This window comes from Cetorhinus maximus, chromosome 12, assembly GCF_964194155.1.
Source record: "Cetorhinus maximus chromosome 12, sCetMax3.hap1.1, whole genome shotgun sequence".
Taxonomy (NCBI): Eukaryota; Metazoa; Chordata; class Chondrichthyes; order Lamniformes; family Cetorhinidae; genus Cetorhinus; species Cetorhinus maximus.
Genome location: NC_135890.1, coordinates 23,701,337 through 23,721,539, shown reverse-complemented (window position 1 = coordinate 23,721,539; position 20,203 = coordinate 23,701,337). Strand labels below are relative to the sequence as shown.

General features: G+C 46.9%; 1 protein-coding gene across 1 annotated transcript; it reads right to left on the bottom strand.

The window, feature by feature from the left end:
- Positions 1 to 490: 490 nt before the first annotated feature.
- On the bottom strand, positions 491 to 19,941 carry lmf2a (lipase maturation factor 2a). The gene is made up of 14 exons (XM_078553160.1): positions 19,822 to 19,941; positions 15,641 to 15,894; positions 15,181 to 15,209; positions 14,614 to 14,810; positions 13,794 to 13,972; positions 13,138 to 13,276; positions 11,494 to 11,634; positions 7,803 to 7,908; positions 6,887 to 6,983; positions 5,006 to 5,188; positions 4,366 to 4,534; positions 4,062 to 4,173; positions 3,208 to 3,313; positions 491 to 2,047 (listed from the first exon to the last, which is right to left on the bottom strand). The coding sequence occupies exons 1-14, from the start codon at positions 19,913 to 19,915 to the stop codon at positions 1,718 to 1,720; spliced, it is 2,136 nt and encodes a 711-aa protein (XP_078409286.1). The 5' UTR covers positions 19,916 to 19,941; the 3' UTR covers positions 491 to 1,717.
- Between the last annotated feature and the right edge of the window lie 262 nt (positions 19,942 to 20,203).

Below are 20,203 nucleotides of genomic sequence, written 5' to 3'. Positions count from 1 at the left end.
GTAAATGATACAGCATTGAAACAGGAGTCATTTGCGGTTCTCCCTTTCAGGGCACAGAATTGCTTTTAGTGTGTTTAGCAAAATTTTGATCGCTGCTCAAAGGTACCAGAGAAATAGGGTGCTGTGCCATTCCTGCATTCACCGGGAATACCAGAGGATGTTACCCATCTTAGTAAGCAATGCCTAATGGAGAAGTGAGGCAGTATATGTATGGTGTACATGCAATATTGTGTCATCTCATAGATGAGGGGTCAAGGAGTGTGAGGAAATGAGAAGTTTATAATTGAAGTGTTGATGAAGAGACACTGTACATTTCTGTGATTCGTGCCTCAGACATTATATCATCCAGCCTCAGCTTCTCATTTTGACACAAGCGAGGGTTCCAAACATCCAATAACTACTCCAGGACCTTGCATTCAGACTCTGCATTTGAAGGAAATTACATATAAATTGTACAAAACCAGAGTCCAGAGAGTTAACACCACTGGAATATTTTAGAGCAGGGAATTTTTATTGCAGGAGAGAGAATTTTGACAATTCTTCTTTAACACAGAGTATCACGGATGATTTACCAATTGAATTGGATCAGGAAAGCAGCAAGAGCCCATTAAACTGCACACAAGGCAAGATACAATTTTACCGGGAATCAGCACCAAAATCTGTAACACACAGAGCGAGATTGGATGCAGGGTGAAACATGGTTAGAATGAGCAGCGAGAAACTTGCAAGTTCAATCAAATTGAGCTGGAATCCGTCACTGGAACACAATGGAATCAGATGGATTTCCTGGTAAATTACTGACATCTGGAGGCAGAACCTCAACACTACAATGCCTTTCCAGACCTGACCATCTGTAGTTTTGGGCCCAGACTACTGGATATTTAGATACAGAGTCTGCTGTCACACAGTTGGTGATTTACCGATTCACACCTGATTCAATGGGGGCCAGGCAGAGAAGGACAACTGCCTAACACTGGAATATATAACAGATTGATCCTAGTCAGTGGAAGGTTTGTAACCACAGGCGAAAGGAGATGGTGTTGAGAAGGGAGACACCCTCAGACCTACTCAATACACAAAAAGCAACCAGTACATCATCCCAAAGCATTGAACAAGCTCCTGACTCAAAAATTACTGAACCATTACACACATTCTTTACCTGATCAGTGAAACTTGGGCACTCAGACCCCAATAACACAAGGCATACCTACAGGACTGTGTTAAGCGAATTCTTCTGGTCATCAAGTTAAATCCTTCAATTAAATACACAATTTAGTGTTAAGAGGTAATAAAGTTATACAAAGCACTTGTTTATGCCCACAGTTCAAAATTGTGTGCAGTTTTGGATCTCCATTATAGAAAATATATTAAAGCCACAGAGCACGCACAGTGTAGATTCATCATTGTGATTCCAGAAATGGAAACGATAGTTTTAAGAGGGTAAAGATACTGTGACTGTTCCCAATGGAGCACAGAAAGCTCAGAGGAGATTTAATAAAGTTTTTTAAAAAATAACCAGCCTGCTTCTACCTCCCACATTTAGATCCCAAGTATATGACACACTAGGTTCAGGTGGAATAATATTTGTCACTTGGCAGTTGTGACACGCAGTCTGGCAACAGGACCTCTCTCATTCCCAAATGAAGAGCAGCAGAAATGTGAGGGAGAGAGTTAGATATAATAGAAAAATATAAATCAGTAAAAAAGACTCTGATGGTTACTTTCTTCTGCGAACATTCTCTAGCGACTGTTCCTCAGTGGGAAGACGCACTTTGCCTTCTGACCGTCGAAATTCCTTCCTCCTACCATCAGCATCTGCCTCCTCGCTACCACTCACATCCTTTCCCTCCGGTTTCCTCCAACCCGGCTTCAATTGGCTCTCTTTTGCTTCGCGGTTTGTCAGGCGTTTGAGCAGGGAGATGAGCAACACAGCAACGTACAGGCCCCAGATCACCTGCTCCCCAGAGTAGGGTTCCACCTGTTCACGGGTCAGTTTCAGGATGAACGGCAAGACATCCTTCACGGCCCGTTTCGGAGGCACTTTGTCCTGTGAGAGAAACAATAGCTAGTGACAGGAATGTGTGGCAGGTGCAGCACAGGACAGGTGCTGCATGGGTTAGATACAGAGTAAAGCTCTCTCTACTCTTGTATCTAAGATCCACAAACAGACTGCGCTGCTCGACCCATATTTCAGACAGTTCTTTCCCCACAAACTTATTTCTTCCTGTCTCAACTCTCTTTTTTTTCTCCCATTGCTTCCCAGTCTTTCATTGCTTTCCACCATTTATTAGTTTCTATTGTCTCCCTTTCAACACGGAAGTCCAGTCCCTCTAGCTCCTGCACTCCCCTGGCAACCTGCCAGGCATCCCGTGGGGATACCACTTCTTCCATGAACGAAGGCCCAACCAGTCCCCCCTCACTACCACTCTGCTGCACCGAGCTGAACTTGTTCTTACGTTGAACAACTTCACCTTTGACTCAACTCCTTTCCTCCAAATAAGAGTCGCTATGGGAATCTAAATAGATCCAGGCTGGTCCTTTTCATGGGAAATATAGAACATTCTTTGTTCCAGTCCTACTCAGTCCCTTCCCTCACTCCCGTAATTTGATGACTGCATCACTGTCACTTTCGGCTCTCTCCCCGAAATGGAAAACATCACATATTTTGTTTCCAAATTCCATTATTCCTTCCTATCACCTTCACATGGTCTATCTCCAACTCTTTCTTTCCTCGATTTTCCTATTTCCACTTCTGGGGACAGGGTATTGATCAATATCCACTATAAACTTACTGATGAGACTTTTTCCCACTCCACTTTCAGTAAGGACTTAGTCTATTCTACCAGTTTCTCTATCTCCATCGCATCTGTTTTGTGACCTTTCACATCAATGTTTCCAATATATCTTCCTGTTTCTACAAACAAGGACTCCGCTTCACCATGGTTGACAGGGGTCTTGACCCTGCTCGCCCCATTTCTTGCACTTCTGTTCTCTTCTATTCCCTTTCCTTCCAGTACCACGATAGGGACCTGGTGTCCAACAGTTCCGGTAGAGGGAGCTTTGCTTTGTATCTAATCTGTGCTGTTTCTGTCCTGGGACAGTGTAGAGGGAGCGTTATTCTGTATCTAACCCTGGCTGTTCCTCCCTGGGGAGTGTTTGATTGGACAGCATTGATAGGTCAGCTAGAATGTGTTTTACAGTCCTCACCTTGAAGCCGTATTCACGTAAGAGTGATTCCAAGTTGGGGTCTCCTAAGGTCACCGAGGGAAAGAATTCTCTCACATGTTCCCGAGTCCACCAATCATTGAGTGAGCTGCGGGTAGGAGGAGTGGAGAGTGAGAAAGGATAGAGTCAGCAGGAGTCAGCAAGTGGCAAGCAGGAGGAGAGCCGGGGAATGTGGGAGGGAAGAGGGAAAGGCTCATATTAGTGAGGAAATATATGGCATGGAAGCACACATTTGGTCCAATCAGTCTGTGCTAGTTTTTACCCTCCACGTGAGCAGAGAGTCCCAAACATGTTTACCTACACTGTTCTCACATCTCTTCATCCACTATCCAATCCAATTCTGAATGATAAGTTTCACTCCCCCTCCTCCAGCACTGCATTCTCTCTCTCTCTCTCTTCCTGACATCATGCTCTCTCTCTGGCATATTCTGTCTTTCCACACCCCAGCAACACATCTGTTCCCTCCATCTCAACTGCAGCATCGCAGTCTCTCACTGAAGCACCACGCATGCTCTCCCCACACATACAGCACCGCGCACTCTCTCTACCCCTTCCCCTGATGCACCACTCATGTTCTCCCGACCTCCCTCCAACCCCTCCCCCACCTTGGGACTGTGCGCACATTTTCGCTTTCTGCCCCCAACCTCAGGATCACACGAATGATCTGTTTCTCTCCCCACCCCACACACACCCCCTAACCTTGGAACCACGTACACTTGCTCTCTCTCTCCCCTCCTTGTGACCACGTGCCTTCTTTCACTCTCTCTCAAGCTCACTCACACATTCTCCCTCCCCCACTCCTAGTCCACGCTGTCCCTATTAGCCCAGTCACTCACCTGTCGGTCCTATGCATGGTAAACCAGTACTTGTAGAGCTGGGCTCGGATGTAAGTGGGGGGTTTGGTGCTGAAGACATATTTGGTCTCATCCACTTGCACCAAGCGAATGACTGGAATTGGAAAAAAATGAGAAAATAAGAGGAGGTGACAGGCTGGATACTTTAACACTGTATGATACTGGAGGAGCACAGTATAACAGCGAGAGCTACCACAACCAGCGAAATGCAACAGCAAGAGTTACCACAACCAGTGCAGTGTAACAGTGAGATAGTGCAACAGGGTGTAAGATTCTCTGCACTCACCATTTCTCTTTCCCTGGAGAAGCCGATGGATGAAGCTGGTGAACCAGGGGCTGTGCCTGTGGTCACCAAGGGCAGCAAACCACATCTGCCAATCGAGTCTGGGCTGGTGCGGGGTCACCATAGGAGGGGCCAAGCTGAGGTTCCCTGGTTTGTACATGAATTCAATTTCCTGAGAAAAGAAAAAGACCTGGAATATGGGATCAAACACAAGAGAAGGAGCAGAGTGCAGGGCCCCAGGGCACAGTACCACACTCTCAGTGCAAGTACTGGGAGCGGGAGGGGAAGGGGGAGCAGGTAGATCACCCCATTCACATGCCGAGGATTTGGGGGACTGCACCCACTCACAGGGTGAGAATTGGTGGGGCTGTACTCCACATAGGACAAGGATTGAGGAGGGTTGTAGCCCACTCATGGTGAGGATTGAAGGGGTCTGTACCCCACTCTCAGGGCAACAATCGAGGGAGGTTGTATCCCACTCTCAGGGCAAGGAATGAGGGGGACAGCAACCCACTTTAGGGAGAGGATGGTTGGGTTGGGTGCTGGGTCATAGAACGACTTTCTCATGACTCTCCCACTAAATTGAAATCTGTCCCGTCACAATGATCCCACTCCCTCCTTCTCCACCGTGCAAGAATCCTACCGTCCATCTCTGGCCATCATAGCTTCCTTCCAAAACAACCTCTGGGCGACCTCCAACCCCTGTCATTCGCCGGAACAACCCATAGGAGTTGACCAGTTGGTAACGGTCAACCATATCATACAGCCGCCGGATCTCAGGCCTCAGGTTGGAGCTGGCCTCGTACTCAATGAAGGTGTATGGTACCTGGGTGAAGGCAGGAGGTTAGACCATCAGCACCCTGAACTCATACCCATCAATTTCTAACACATCATACTAAGAACAGGAGAGCTGGGGGTGGGGGAGGAGAAACACAACACAGTAAAACCAGGTGGGGGTGGTGCCTCTTGATCTGTGGCTCTATTGGTTACGAAATTAAGTGTATATTCAAATAATTCCTTTTTACAAATGATGAGTGTTTCTCCCTCTATCAGTCTTTCAGGCATTGAGTTCCAGCTCTCTACCACCCTCTGGGTGAAAAAAATTCTCAACTCCTCTCTAAACCTTCAGCCAATTACATGATTCAAATGGCTAGGAAGAAAGCCAAGGAGACATATATAGAGACAGAGTTGATAACTATGTTCCCTGGTTCTTGACCTCTCTGCTAAGAGAAGTAGGTGCTTTGTTTCCCACTCTACCTAGATCCCTCATAGTTTTATACAAGTCAATTAAATCACCTCTCAGCCTCATCCGTTCCAAAGAAAACAATCACAGTCTATTCAATCTCTCCTCTTAGCTAAGATGCTCCATTCCTGGCGACATCCTCATAAATTTCCTTTGTCCCCTACAGTGTGATCACATCTTTCCTATAATGTGGTGACCAGAACTGTATGTAGTATCCTAGCTGTGGCAGAAGAGCTGTTGTATTGACTTTTAACTTCACAGAAATTTGCAAATCACCAGTAAACTGAGAGATGTTGGGTGGTCTTGGTCCTATAAATCAATCCCTCAAGTATTCACCCACTTCTCTAAAATTTCTCTCACTCATTGGGTCATCCATTCCATATTCATCATCCTCTATAAAGGGGCTGAGTCTAACCCTGAGCCTGAGCCAGTCACTACTTCTGGAATTTGTTCTAACCTTGAACATGTTATTTGGATTCATCCATTCCCTTCAGATCCTAAACTGGATTAACCAATCCTCCCAATTTCGCCCCTCATACGCAATGCAAACCTGCCACCCTCTCTGAGCAACAAATCCTATCTAGTCACCCTCTCTCTAAGTAACCAATCACGGATTTTCACCCACTCCAAGAGTAACCAACTCCAGCTCTTCATCCTCTGAGTAAGTTGGGTCAATAACATGGCCCAGGACAGTAAGAGTGCTGAGGCCTAGGCATGTTTTGGGGAACAGACCTGATCTGTCTTCAATAACTCGAGGCTGTTGTTAAACTGTGCCGGCTGTCGCTCAGTTGGTAGCACTCTTGCCTCTGAATCTCTGAAGTTTGTGGGTTCGAGTTGCATTTCAGAAACTTAAGCTTGAAAATCTAGGCTGACAGTCCAGTGTGGTAGAGGGAATGCTACACTGTAGGAGGTGCCACCTTACAGATGGGACTTTAAACCAAGGTCCTCTCTGCTCTCTCAGGTGGACATAAAAGATCCCATGGCACTATTTTGAAGAAGAGCCAGGGAGTTATCCCTAGTGTCCTGACCAATATTTATCCCTCATCAACATCACAAAAATAGATGATCTGGTCATTTATCTAATTGTTTGTGGGATCTTAGTTGCTGTGTTTCCTACATTACAGCAGTTACTACATTTCAAAAGTATTTCATTGGCTGTTAAGCACTTTGGGATGTCCTGAGGTGGTAAAAGGCACTATATAAATGCAATCCTTTTTTCTTTAACTGAGATCAAAGATTTCCAAGGGAGAGTCCCAGCTCTACCCAGTAGCCCTCACTCACCAGACTAACGGCAAACATTGCAATAGCAGCAGCAGCAAATACGGCCCATTGAGAGAAAGCCCAGAGCTTGGCAATAAACCCTCTCACCATCAGGGAGCTACGAGAGAGAAAAAGAGTCAGTGTTAATTCAGCGGTGAGGGGGCAGCACAACTGGGGGACTCACGAGAGGACTCTTTAAGCTTTTGGGGGGGGTTGTTTGAGAATCAAGCAAAAGGGGGCTGGGGTTTAGGCAACATTCCTGCAAATCAAGTGCACAGCAAGTAAACTGGGAGTTGCGTGGGTGTAAAAGGAATCCCATAAACTGGAGGAGGGGGCTGCAGCAAGAAACCCCTATAAACTGGGTGTTCGGCAACATCATAAACCAGGAATGAGAACAAATAAACCCAGTGTGGGGGGTGGGCGGTTTGGGAAGGGCATGAACAATTGAACAATGTTCTTTCCAATTTTTATTTGTTGTGTGCACCCACACAGCTTAAAGAGGACACAAACTGAAGAGAAGCAGGGTGATCTGACCCTTATTTATCCCTCCAACAACATCACCAAAAAAACCAAAGATTATCTGGTCACTGCGGTTCATTGTTGCTGTGGGAACTTGCTGTATGCAAAGCGACTGACACATTTCCCACACTACAGGGAAACCTTCTCTGGGGACCAGTTAGTTCAGTTGCCTAGATGGCTATTGTGGTTTAGTGCCAACAGTGCGAGTTCGATTACTGTTCCGGACGAGGCAGACTTGGGATCTGTCTCCTCACCATGCTCCTGAGAGTGGAAGGTAATGGAAAAAACACCGCTAACAAAAACTACCAAGAAAAATAGCTCAGGATGAAAGCATCAGCAGACAATCAGCTGAGGACCTGCCTTCAGGCAGGGCACACATGAAGGATGGGAGAATCTGTATACTTCCTCAGAGACGCACCTGAGCAATGACTTGATTATCTCCCAGCTGAGGGACAGCACACCGATCCAGATGGTGAGTGGAGTCACGATCTTTAGCCACTGTGTAAACTCATGGAAAGTGAAGACTATGAACCAAGCAAAGGGTGTGGTTAGAGAGAGCCTGTGCTGTACATGCTCTGCAGTGTTTGAGGGGACAGTGTAGAGACAGCTTTACTCTGTATCTAACCCGTGCTGTACCTGCCCTGGAGTGTGTGAGTAGACAGTGTTGAGAAAGCTTTACTCTGCATCTGACCTATGATGTACCTGCCCTGGGAATGTTTGATGTCAACACAGGATGCCTCAAACTGCAATGAGTTTTATTCATAAAATCATATAACACAGGAAGCCATTCGGCCCATCATGCCTTTGCCAACACTTTGGTAGAGTTATCCAATTAAACCCACTGCGCCGCTCTTCTCCTTCTCTGTTGAGTAGTACAACTGAATTTGCTTTCACCACCCTCTGAGGCAATGCATTTCAGATCATAACTGGCTATATTGAAAAAAATGTTTCTTCATGTCGCTTCTGGTCCTTTTGTTAATTACCTTAAATCTGTGTGTGCTAGTTACCAAATCTTCTGCCATTGGAAACAGTTTCTGCTTATTTACTGTGTCAAAACCTTTCATGATTTTGAATACCTCTAACAAATTTTCTTTTAACCTTCTTTTCTCCAAGGAGAAATATGATTTTATGAATAAAACAATCCCAGGTTCTCCAGTCTCTTCACATAACAGAAGTCCCTCATCCTGGGCACCATTTTCGTCTGTACTCTCTCCAAAGCTTTGACATCTTTCCTATAGCGTAAGCATGAGAAATAGGAGCAGGAATGGGCCATTCGGCGCCCTCGAGCCTGCTCCACCTTTCAATAAGATCATAGCTGATCTGATTGTGGCCTTAATTCCACTTTCCTGCCTGCCCCCATAACCTTGTCTAACTCAGCCTTGAATACAGTCAATGACCAGCCTCCACTGCTCGCTGGGGAAGAGAATTCCAAACAGCAACAACCCTATGAGAAATTTCTCATCTCCGTCTTAAATGGAAGACTCTTTATTTTGAAACTGTGCCCCCTAGTTGTAAATTCTCCATGAGGGGAAACATCCTCTCAGCATCCACCTTATCTAGCCCCCTCAGAATCTTATATGTTTCACGATCATCTCTAATTCTTCTAAACTCCAATGAGTATAGGCCCAACCTTTCAACTGTCCTCATAAGACAAACTGATGCCCAGCTGTCGCAGATATTAAAAATGTAGATTTTTAAAGTCCTGGGCCCCTTGATCTTCTGTATGCAGAGTTTTTCAAATTTTACATCTAAAAATGGGAATAATTGCACATCATGACTTCACAAGTTTTAGTTTTAAATTATATCCTAATGATGTCAGATCTCAAAATTGTCTTTCCACATGCCCCTCTCCCCCACAGCATGCCCCCACCCCCCGCAAGGATCCTGTATGCTTTTTAACAGCCTTCTCGACTTGTCCCGCCATCAAAGACACCCCCAGTGTCTCTGTTCCTGTTTCTCCTTTATTTCATATTGCCTCTCTTCTTTCTTCCTACCAAAATGCATCATTTCATACTTCTTTGCATAAAAATTAATCTGCTGTGAGTCTGTTCAGTTTACCGGTCTATGTCCTCCTGAAGCATGTTACTATCCTCTTCAATGTTTACCACATTTTCAAGTTTCCTACAATCAAACTTTGAAATTATGTCCTGTATAATGAAACCAAAGTCATTAATTATAATCTTTAACCTCTCCCAGTCTGGAATGCTTGGGACCTAGTCATTTCTGGATTTTGGAGCTGTCTGGATTATAGAATGACATTAGAATGCCTAACCACAAGTGTGTGAACTGGGAGACACTATAGATATAAATATTTACCTGAAACATAAAATAGTGATAAAACATTATAAAGCTGACTTTACTGATCCAAATACCACATTTTCCATGTTTCCACTCTCAAGGCACTGATCTGAAATGAGGCTTGGGTCTGCTCAAAAAATTTCCTGACAACTGGGATTTTCGAACAATAGACTTCAGAACTGAAGAGATTACAGTGTATACTAAAAAGACAATACTGATCCTTGGGGACACCACTGTATACTTCCCTCCAGTTCGAAAAACAAGTGATCGTTATTATTCTCCGACAATTTTTGTATCCACTGCCACTGCCCCTTTAATTCCACATTACAGAGGCTTTGATTTTGCTAACAAGCCTTTTATGTGGCAGTTTGAAAGTCCATATGCACATCAGCTGAACTACCCTCATCAACCCTCTCTGTTGCCTTAAAGAACTCATTCAAGTTAATCAAACATGATCTTCCTTTAATAAATCTGTGTTGCCTTGCAGTTATGAGCCTATACTTTACCAGATGTCAATAAATTTTGTCCTGGATTGTTGTTTATGAAACCATCTGGCTACTGCCTCCTTCCTCACTGTGTCACTGACAGCACTGTTCTCTTTAGTGGAGACAGATGCAAAATACTCATTTAGTACCTCAGCAATGCCCCATACTTCCACAAGAGGATTTATTTTATCGTCCCTATCATTCCTGCCTTTCCTTTGACAACCTTTTTACTAATTATGTGTATAATCGTACCATTCTCCAGCACTAGGGCGAGGAGCATGCAAATATATTTTAAAAAGAAAGACAAATGTAACAACAATTTATAAAGACAAGGAATATTTAGTAACAAAGCATGTGAATTATTGGAGAAATAAGAAATTTACAAATGGATGTGGACAGGTTAGGTGAATGGGCCAAAATTTGGCAGATGGAGTTTAACGTGGATAAGTGTGAGGTTATCTATTTTGGTTGGAAGAATAAAAAGGCGACTTATTATTTAAATGGAGAGAAACTTCAGAATGCTTCAGTGCAGAGGGATCTGGGTGTCCTCATGCATGAATCGCTGAAAGCTAGTATGCAGGTAGAGCAGGTAATAAGGAAGGCAAATGGAATTTTGGCATTTATTGCTAAAGGAATAGAGTATAAAAATAGGGAAGTGTTGTTGCAACTGTACAAGGCATTGGTGAGACTGCACCTGGAGTACTGTGCACAGTTTTGGTCCCCTTACTTGAGGAAGGATGTAGTTGCACTGGAGGCGGTTCAGAGGAGGTTCATTAGATTGATTCCAGAGATGCGGGGTTTGTCTTATGAGGAGAGATTGAGCAGTTTAGGCCTATACTCGCTAGAGTTTAGAAGGATGAGAGGAGATCTAATTGAGGTATATAAGATGCTAAAGGGGACAGACAAAGTAGACGTGGAGCGGATGTTTCCCCTTGTGGGGCATTCTAGAATGAGAGGCTAAGGGGTGGTAGATTTAAATCAGCGATGAGGAGGAATTACTTTTCTCAAAGGGTCGCGAATCTTTGGAATCCATTACCTCAGAGTGCAGTGGTTGCCGGGACGCTGAATAAATTTGAGGAGATAGACAGATTTTTAATTAGTAATGGGTTGATAGGTTATGGGGAGAGGGCGGGAAATTGGAGTTGAGGCCGAAATGAGATCAGCCATGATCGTAATGAATGACGGGGCAGGCTCGAGGGGCTGAATTGCCTACTCCTGCTCCTAGTTCTTATGAGTGATATCTGAAGAGCTGAGCCTGCTGGTTGGTTATAAGGCAGGTTGAGTGTCCCAGGCAGGGAGAGGATCTGAAGCTGTTGTTGCTCGTACCTATTTTTGATTCTATCAACCTTTTCTCCCAGTCAACACTTAGTCCGAAGTAGTGAATTGTCCCGTAAACAAGTGTTAAATAAACCGCCAGCTCAATGAGGCTAACGATCAGGGCTTGCAGTGTCCGTGACCAACCTGGGCCTATAGGGAAAAGAAGAAACAATCAAACTGCAAATGTTAGAGTTCAATCACCTTTTCCCTGGACACATATCACAGGGATCTGGCCCCGGGCATGCGCACAGTCGCATATGCGCCCGGCCCTGGGCACCCCCACAGTCTTACGGGACCCAGCCCCAGGCACGCCAGCTGTCTCACGGGGACCCAGCCCCAGGCACGCCAGCTGTCTCACGGGGACCCAGCCCCAGGCACGCCAGCTGTCTCACGGGGACCCAGCCCCAGGCACGCCAGCTGTCTCACGGGGACCCAGCCCCAGGCACGCCAGCTGTCTCACGGGGACCCAGCCCCAGGCACGCCAGCTGTCTCACGGGGACCCAGCCCCAGGCACGCCAGCTGTCTCACGGGGACCCAGCCCCAGGCACGCCAGCTGTCTCACGGGAACCCAGCCCCAGGCACGCCAGCTGTCTCACGGGGACCCAGCCCCAGGCACGCCAGCTGTCTCACGGGGACCCAGCCCCAGGCACGGCAGCTGTCTCACAGGGACCCAGCCCCAGGCACGGCAGCTGTCTCACAGGGACACACCAGCAGTGTCACAGGGACCCAGCCCCAGGCACGGCAGCTGTCTCACAGGGACCCAGCCCCAGGCATGGCAGCTGTCTCACGGGGACCCAGCCCTAGGCATGCCAGCTGTCTCACGGGGACCCAGCCCCAGGCACGCCAGCTGTCTCACAGGGACCCAGCCCCAGGCACGGCAGCTGTCTCACTGGGACCCAGCCCCAGGCATGGCAGCTGTCTCACAGGGACCCAGCCCCAGGCACGGCAGCTGTCTCACAGGGACCCAGCCCCAGGCATGGCAGCTGTCTCACAGGGACCCAGCCCCAGGCACACCAGCTGTCTCACAGGGACCCAGCCCCAGGCATGGCAGCTGTCTCACAGGGACCCAGCCCCAGGCACACCAGCTGTCTCACAGGGACCCAGCCCCAGGCACACCAGCTGTCTCACAGGGACCCAGCCCCAGGCACACCAGCTGTCTCACAGGGACCCAGCCCCAGGCACACCAGCTGTCTCACAGGGACCCAGCCCCAGGCACACCAGCTGTCTCACAGGGACCCAGTCCCAGGCACACCAGCTGTCTCACAGGAACCCAGCCCCAGGCACACCAGCTGTCTCACAGGGACCCAGCCCTAGGCATGCCAGCAGTCTTGTGGGGACCTGGCCCCGGGTATGCAAGCAGTCTCACGGGGACGCCAGCGGTCTCACGGGGACCTGACCCCGGCAGCAACCTCACAGGGATCCGGCCCTGGGCATGCCACCAGTCACGGGGGCCGGGCTCCGGACACGCCACCGGCCATGGGGATCCGGCTCCAGACACGCCACCAGTCACAGGGCCCCGATCCCCGGACATGCCACCAGTCACGGGGACCTGACCCATGGAACACGCCTCCAGTCACAGGTACTCGACCCTGGACACATCGCCTGTCACAATGTGCCACCTACAGGCCACCCCCTCACCTGCCTGATACTCACTCTCGGGGTGTTGCTTCTTGCCTCGCCTGTGCCAAAACTGAGCATGCTGATCGTCCAGTAGTGAGAACCCCAGGACAATCGTGAGCAGATTGAAGAAATTATAGTTACCAGTGATAATAATTAATACCTGGAGCAGAATCTGGAGAGTTAAAAGAAAATTCCATCAGAGAAACAGAGAGACATACAGAGAGGTCGAGAGCACGAGAGAGAGAAGCCGGGATCCTTCCCGCATGCATCAGGATCTGGTGGGCTGCAACAATGATCTGGGCCAGCAAACGTCACCTTCCTCAGGGTACGTACTTGCTTTCCCCCAAACCCCTATACCTGCCCCAACACCCTCCCCCTCTGAACCTCCTTTTTAGTTGTGGGGGTCAGGGAATAGTGCACACCTCGGAGCAAAGGCTTTGGATGCCCTGTTTTACTCCCAAAACACCCCTCACCCTGCCTCCCCCAGGTGGGGTCCAGCCTCTAACAATCAGCCATGGGGGGGAATCTCAGGCATTGAAATGTACACTCTTTGTCTGTGCCAGAGCCTGAGCATAACAGGGGCTGTGGATTTGAACCACTCTTTACAACTCTCTCTCTTAATTTGTCCACTCCATCCTCTGACTGTCTGATATCTCGGAGTATTTGTTATCTGTAGAACCTGGACTTACCTGAGTGTAGAACGCGAATAGCCTAAGGCGACGGTTTGGAGCAAAGAACAACAGAGGAACCACAATCTCCAGCACAAACACGATAACCACGCTGAACTTTTGAAACCAAGATGGCAGCTGGTGTGCAAACCAAGCAGCAGCAGTGGGGATGCACTGAGTCTCATAGTGATAGGTCAGAGCTGTAAGGAGATCAGACACCCAAATTTAGTGAGTTCTGATGAAAGATCATCAGACCTGAAACATTTAACTCTCTTCCTCTCTCCACGGATGCTGTAAGACATGCTGAATATTTCTAGTATTTTATGTGTTAGTTTCAGATTTCCAGCATCCACAGTATATTCCTTTTGTACAGTGTTTACACACAACACTGTCCCAGGTTCACCATCACCATTCCCCCTGTAAGTGGGTAATACGTACCATATAATCATGAGCTCATCGTTATTGCCCTATATATTGTGCCACAACAGTGAATAAAATCCTATGTAATGTGAGTTGGCCACCAATCTCCCATGCGCATATCTCTGATCTTCCGGAAGATCAATTGCGAACACTTGCGAGAAAAGGTTGCATGGAAACCAAGAAGCTGGTTTATTTTACGCAAAATACAGGACTGAACAATATGCTCAGTCTTCTATAAAACTCATCCAATCTCCACTGATTCTCACTACACTGAAAATAACAAACAACACAAACATTGCCTAACTCAGGATAAGCTGCACTTTTTAAAGTCAATCTTCCTCTAGCCTAGTCAATGGGGCGGTTGGTGCAACTGGTTGGGGGTTGAGTTGGTGTACATGTAACTGCAGTAACTGTTTCTCACCTGTGAGCCCCCACCATGTGGGACATCGGCTGGTCAGTTTCACCACGCCAGAGGCAAACATGAGCCTGAAGAACAGCCATCGTACCAACCAGAAGGTGATGACGTCATGGTGCTGGGAAGGGGCTGCCCGCCATTTCTGCAGGTGTAGCGGTGCAACCAGGATCGCCAGGAATCCAGTCTCCAGTAGCAAACTGTCCCTGCAGAATCAGAGGGGTACTGGTTACTCACTCCTTACACTGCTCTTCCTGCACACTGATCACCCGTTTGCACACTGCCCCCTGCTTACTCCTCAAACACTCTTCACCCTTCACATGCTGTCCCCGCTCACCCCTCACACACTGATCATCCCTTTGCATGCTGTCCCCCTGCTTACTCCTCAGTGTTAATCCATTTGCATGCTGCCCCCTGCTTACTCCTCTCACACATTGTTCACCCCTTCACACACGTTCCCTGCATGACCCTCACTGTTCACCCCTTTGCATATTGTTCACTCCTCCCATACTGCCCGTCACCAATACCCTTTGCAAACATTCTGTGGGAGGGTAATGGGGGATGAAATGAACTCACCACTGGAAATACAGGAAGACTTGTCCAACCTGGAGAAAATAAAACATGAATTATTAACACTCGCCCAGAGATTGCATTCCTTTCAGAAAACCACCCCATCCAGAGCTCAGCTCTGCCACCACTCCACCACCTCCCCCAAATATCAGCTCTCGCTGCACACAGTTTGAACTCCTCCTCACTAGTTTAAACCCCTCCCTCTAATCGAGCATTCAGTTCTTGCTGCTGTGGGTTTTGCTGTCACCTCACTTCGGAATCCAGGCTGAAATCCCACAAACATGATTGGCCCCTAATCTGAATTATTTTATATACTCCACTCCCCCAACATGCCACAAACCAGATGTAGTGACCCCTGACCCAGGGGTTGAAATGATTCATGACCCCCACACTTGGAGCTGACAACATGTGGTTGTGTGGGAAGGGCACATACACTCGGATGGGAAAGACACAAACACACACCCACCTGGTACAGAGACAGGTAGAGGAACCAGAGGCATGCAAAGATGAAGCAGTCTCGGAGAGGCTTTATCACCAGTGCAATGATCGACAGGCCGATGCCCAGCAAGCAGATGAGCTCCATGCCCTGCTCAGTGTCAAGCCCAAGCCAGGGACACAACCACAGTAACGTTGGCGAGTCAGTCAGCTGGTCCAGCAGTGGCTTTCCGGTGAAGGGCAGCATCCTGCGGACTGGCAGAATTCCTTCCTTTCCATAGAGCCCTGTCAGAAAAGTGAAAAGTCACAAGAGCACTAATAATAGAAACACAGAGTTTACAGCATAGGAGCCCATTTGACCCATCGTGTCTGTGCTAGTCAAAAGAGAATTATCCAGTCTAACACCACTTTCCAGCTCTTGGTCAGCAACACCATAGGCTACAGCACTTCAAATGCATTTCCAATTTTCATTTTTTAACTGCAAAGAGGGCTTCTTCCTCTTTCACCCTTTCAGGCAATGAGTTACAGACCTTCACCACCCTCTGGCTCAAAGAAATTTTCCAAGTCCTCTCTAAACCTCCTACTAATTTCAGTTCTTTTCTAAACCTCCTACCTGAAGCAGTTCGCCTCCAAGTGCAGCAAGACCTGGACAATATCCAGGCTTGGGCTGACAAGTGGCAAGTAACATTCATGCCACACAAGTGCCAGGCTATCTCCAACAACTGATAATCTAATCATTGCCCCTTGACATTACCAATGCTGAATCCCCTATCATCAACATCCTGGGTGTTGCCATCGACCAGAAACTGAACCGGACTAGCCATATAAATACTGTGGCTACGAGAGCAGATCAGAGTAGCAGATCAGAGTAGCCTGCAGCGAGTAGCTCACCTCCTGACTCCCCAAAGCCTGTCCACCATCTACAAGGCACAAGTCAGGAGTGTGACAGAATACTCTCCACTTGCCTGGATGAGTGCAGCTCCAACAACACTCAAGAAGCTTGACACCATCCAGGAAAAAAGCAGCCCGCTTGACTGGCATCACACCCACAAACATTCACTTCCTCCACCACTAAAACATAGTAGCAGCACTGTATACTATCTACAAGAAACACTGCAGGAACTCACCAAGCCTCCTTAGGCAGCACCTTCCAAACCCACTACCACTACCATCTAGAAGAACAAGGGCTGCAGACAGATCGGAACACTACCACCTGGAAGTTCCCCTCCAAGCCACTCATCATCCTGACTTGGAAATATATTGCTGTTCCTTCACTGTTGCTGGTCAAAATTCTGGAACTCCTTCTCGAACAGCCCTGTGGGTGTACCAACACCACATGGACTGCAACAGTTCAAGAAGGTAGCTCACCACTGCCTTCTCAAGGGCTATTACGGATGGGCAATAAACGCTGGCCTAGCCAGTGATGCTCACATCCCATGAATTAAAAAAATACTTTAAATCAATGCTCTCTGGTTATTGATTCTTATATTCTATTCCTCACGAATTAAGTAACCCACATGGCTTCTGAACCACCTTTTATACCAGTCCTGCTACCTTCAGAGATCTGTGGCCATGTGCTCCAAGGTCTCTGTTCCTCTACGCTTCTCAGCATCCAACCATTTATTGTGTATTCCCTTGCCTTGCTAGCCTTCCTCAAATGCATTACCTCATATTTGATCAGACTGAATTGCACCTGCCACTTTTGTAAACACTGGACAAATCCATTGATATATTTCAGCAGTCTACAGCTTTCCCCCTCAGTCTTAACAACATGATCAGCCTTTGTACCATTTGCAAACATTTTAATCATCCCCCCCCGCCCCCACCACATTTAAGTCTAAATTATTGATATATAACATGAAAAACAAGAAACTTAGCACTGAGCCCTGTGGAACCCAGCTGGGAATGGCCTTCTAGTCACAAACACAACAACCCAGTATCCTGTGCTTTCTGCTCTGGGGCAATTTTAGATCCAACCTGCTAATTATCGCACAGGTTTTTACTTATCTGGCCAATCTGCATATGGGAACTTGTCAAAAACCTTGCCAAAACTCACCAGTTGAGCTACTCTCATCGACCCTCCTTGTTACTCCCTCAAAAATTCAATCAGGTTAGCTGGACATATCCTTCCCTTAACACATCTTTGCTGACTGTCCTTGATTAATCTGCACCTTTCTAAATGACCATATTGTCCTTCAGAATTTTCCCACCAATTTGCTGACCAGACTTCATCAATTCCTTCCTCTGTTTTTAAACAATGGTAAAACTGTAGCAGTCTTCCAGTCCTTTGTCACCATGCTTGTGGCCAGAGAAGATTAGAAATGATAGTCAGAGTCACCGCTATTTCCTCAACTGCTTCTCTTAGCTGCCTGGGGCACATTTCATCTGGGTCTGGTGGTTTATCAACTTTCAAAGATGCTAAACCCCATAATATTTCTTCTCTCTCTTTTATACTCCTTTTCAACCACAACATTTGCATCACTTCCCTATTTTGTGAAGGCTGATGCAAAGTATTAATTGAAAACCAAGCCCCCTCTTCTGACTCCACACACACATGAACTTTTTGGTCTTGAATAGGCCCTACTCTTTTAGCTATCCCCTTTCTCTGTTTATAAAATAGCTTTGGGGTTGCCTTGATTTTACTTGCCAACATTTTTTCATGTTCTCTCTTTGTTTTTCAAATTTTCTTTCTAAGTTCACCCCTGCACTTTCTTATTCCCCTTGGCTTTGTGTGTTATTGAGCTTTTGGTTTCTGGACTTAAGCTTCTATTTTTGCATTATCCTACACTGTATGCACTTTGACAGGGCAATCTAGATTTGGGTATCCTATCCACATTTCTTTGCGGGAGCAAATTTGTTCTGAACCCTCTCTATCTCCTTCTTGAATATCTCCCACTGCTCTAATACTGTCAACTAGCTGTAAAGTGCTTTAAGATGTCCTGATGATGGGTAAGGTGCACAGCCCCAACTGACAACTTTCATCCAATCACAGTCTCCTACTCTCTGGCAGCTCTTGACTGATCAGAGCAGAGTTCAACCAATTCCACAATTCCGAATCTCACCCTTCGCAGATGGTGAGAAGCATAACATTCCAATGCCGACCCATTGTTCCCACTGATAGCTGATTCAGGCAAACTGCCCACTCAAGATGAAAGCTTTAAATCGCAGGCACACCAGTTACAAACCAGGGAGATAGGAATGAGATAAAAACAGAAAACACTAGAAAAACTCAGCAGGTCTGGCAGCACCTGAGGAGAGAAAAGCAGAGTTAATGTTTCGGGTCCAAATGACTCTTCTTCAGAGCGCGAGTCATATGCACTCGAAACGTTAACTCTGTTTCTCTCTCCTCAGATGCTGCCAGACCTGCTGAGTTTTTCCAGCATTTTCTGTTTTTGTTTCCAGCACCTGCAGTATTTTGCTTTAATCTTATAAGATAGGAATGAGGTTTGGGAACATTTTCACACAAAAGGGCATCAAAGTTGTAGAATTTACTCCTGGTGAAAAAAATAACCACAGCATATAAACAGAGTTAAAAGCAAAATACTGCAGATGCTGGAAACCTAGAACAAAAAGCGAAATACCTGGAAAAACTCAGCAGGTCTGACAGCATCTGCGGAGAGGAACACAGTTGACGTTTCGAATCCGATTACGGATTCGAAACGTCAACTGTGTTCCTCTCCGCAGATGCTGTCAGACCTGCTGAGTTTTTAAGAGTTAAAATGTAATTGGACTGGCTTCTCTGCAGAGAGATGGGGCTGAGGATAAGGTGTGCTGTGTGTGGAGGAAGGGTTCACGGATACGGGGGTGGGGTGGGGGGAGAAATGGGCAATGTGGATAATGTTCATAAAACAAGATGGTTTTAGTTGAGTCTAATGGGCGTTTCTTAAACATGTCACCTGTGTGCATTACACAATTGGGAGTCTCGGACCACAATACCAGAGTGGCTGTTACACCACAAAGCCCGCAAACCAAGGTATAAACTCTTGTTCTGCACCATTCATACTGTCAACTGTTCTTTTCAACCTCCCATCCCACAGCCACACACTCTCCATTACTTCAAACTAAATGATTTCTTACACTTCACACTGCTCCCTTCCACTACCAGACAGTCAGACCTCTCCCTTCATGCATGTGGCTCCCCTCCCCCCTGTTGACTGCGCCCTTGCCGACCCGGACCTTTACGCTCACAAACTGTCAGTTCGCTGCTGTTACCTGGAATTTGTATATAAAGTGAGGCGAATGCACATAAGTAAATGGCTGCAGTGCCCCAAAGGAATGCACCGCGCGGACCACTGATCTCCCCCATCTTGAAGCTGCAGGCCTGGACTCAACCACACAAGGGGGGGGGGGGGGAAGGAGTCAATACGACCAATCCAAATCACTTCAACGATAATGACCCACAATTTGGTTAACTCTGAGCCACTAATCAACACTCTCAATAATATTGATGATTTATGAAATAAACAACCGACTTAACAACGGGCTTAAACTTTTTGTCTTTTTAATAAGTTCCTAAAGTTTCATCCCCCTATTCTCGAAATGGATTGCGCTACACCTCCATGTCTCTCCTCAGTTTGGCGCCTGTACCATCAGA

What these genes read in the sequence shown, in the direction of transcription:
- lmf2a (XM_078553160.1), bottom strand. Translation starts at nt 19,915, where the DNA reads ATGGGGGAGATCAGTGGTCCGCGCGGTGCATTCCTTTGGGGCACTGCA. An exon ending in TCTACCTGTCTCTGTACCAG is followed by an intron (nt 15,210 to 15,640) that starts GTGGGTGTGTGT and finishes TATTTTCTCCAG; the next exon opens with GTTGGACAAGTCTTCCTGTA. An exon ending in TCTCCAGGGAAAGAGAAATG is followed by an intron (nt 4,174 to 4,365) that starts GTGAGTGCAGAG and finishes TTCCAATTCCAG; the next exon opens with TCATTCGCTTGGTGCAAGTG.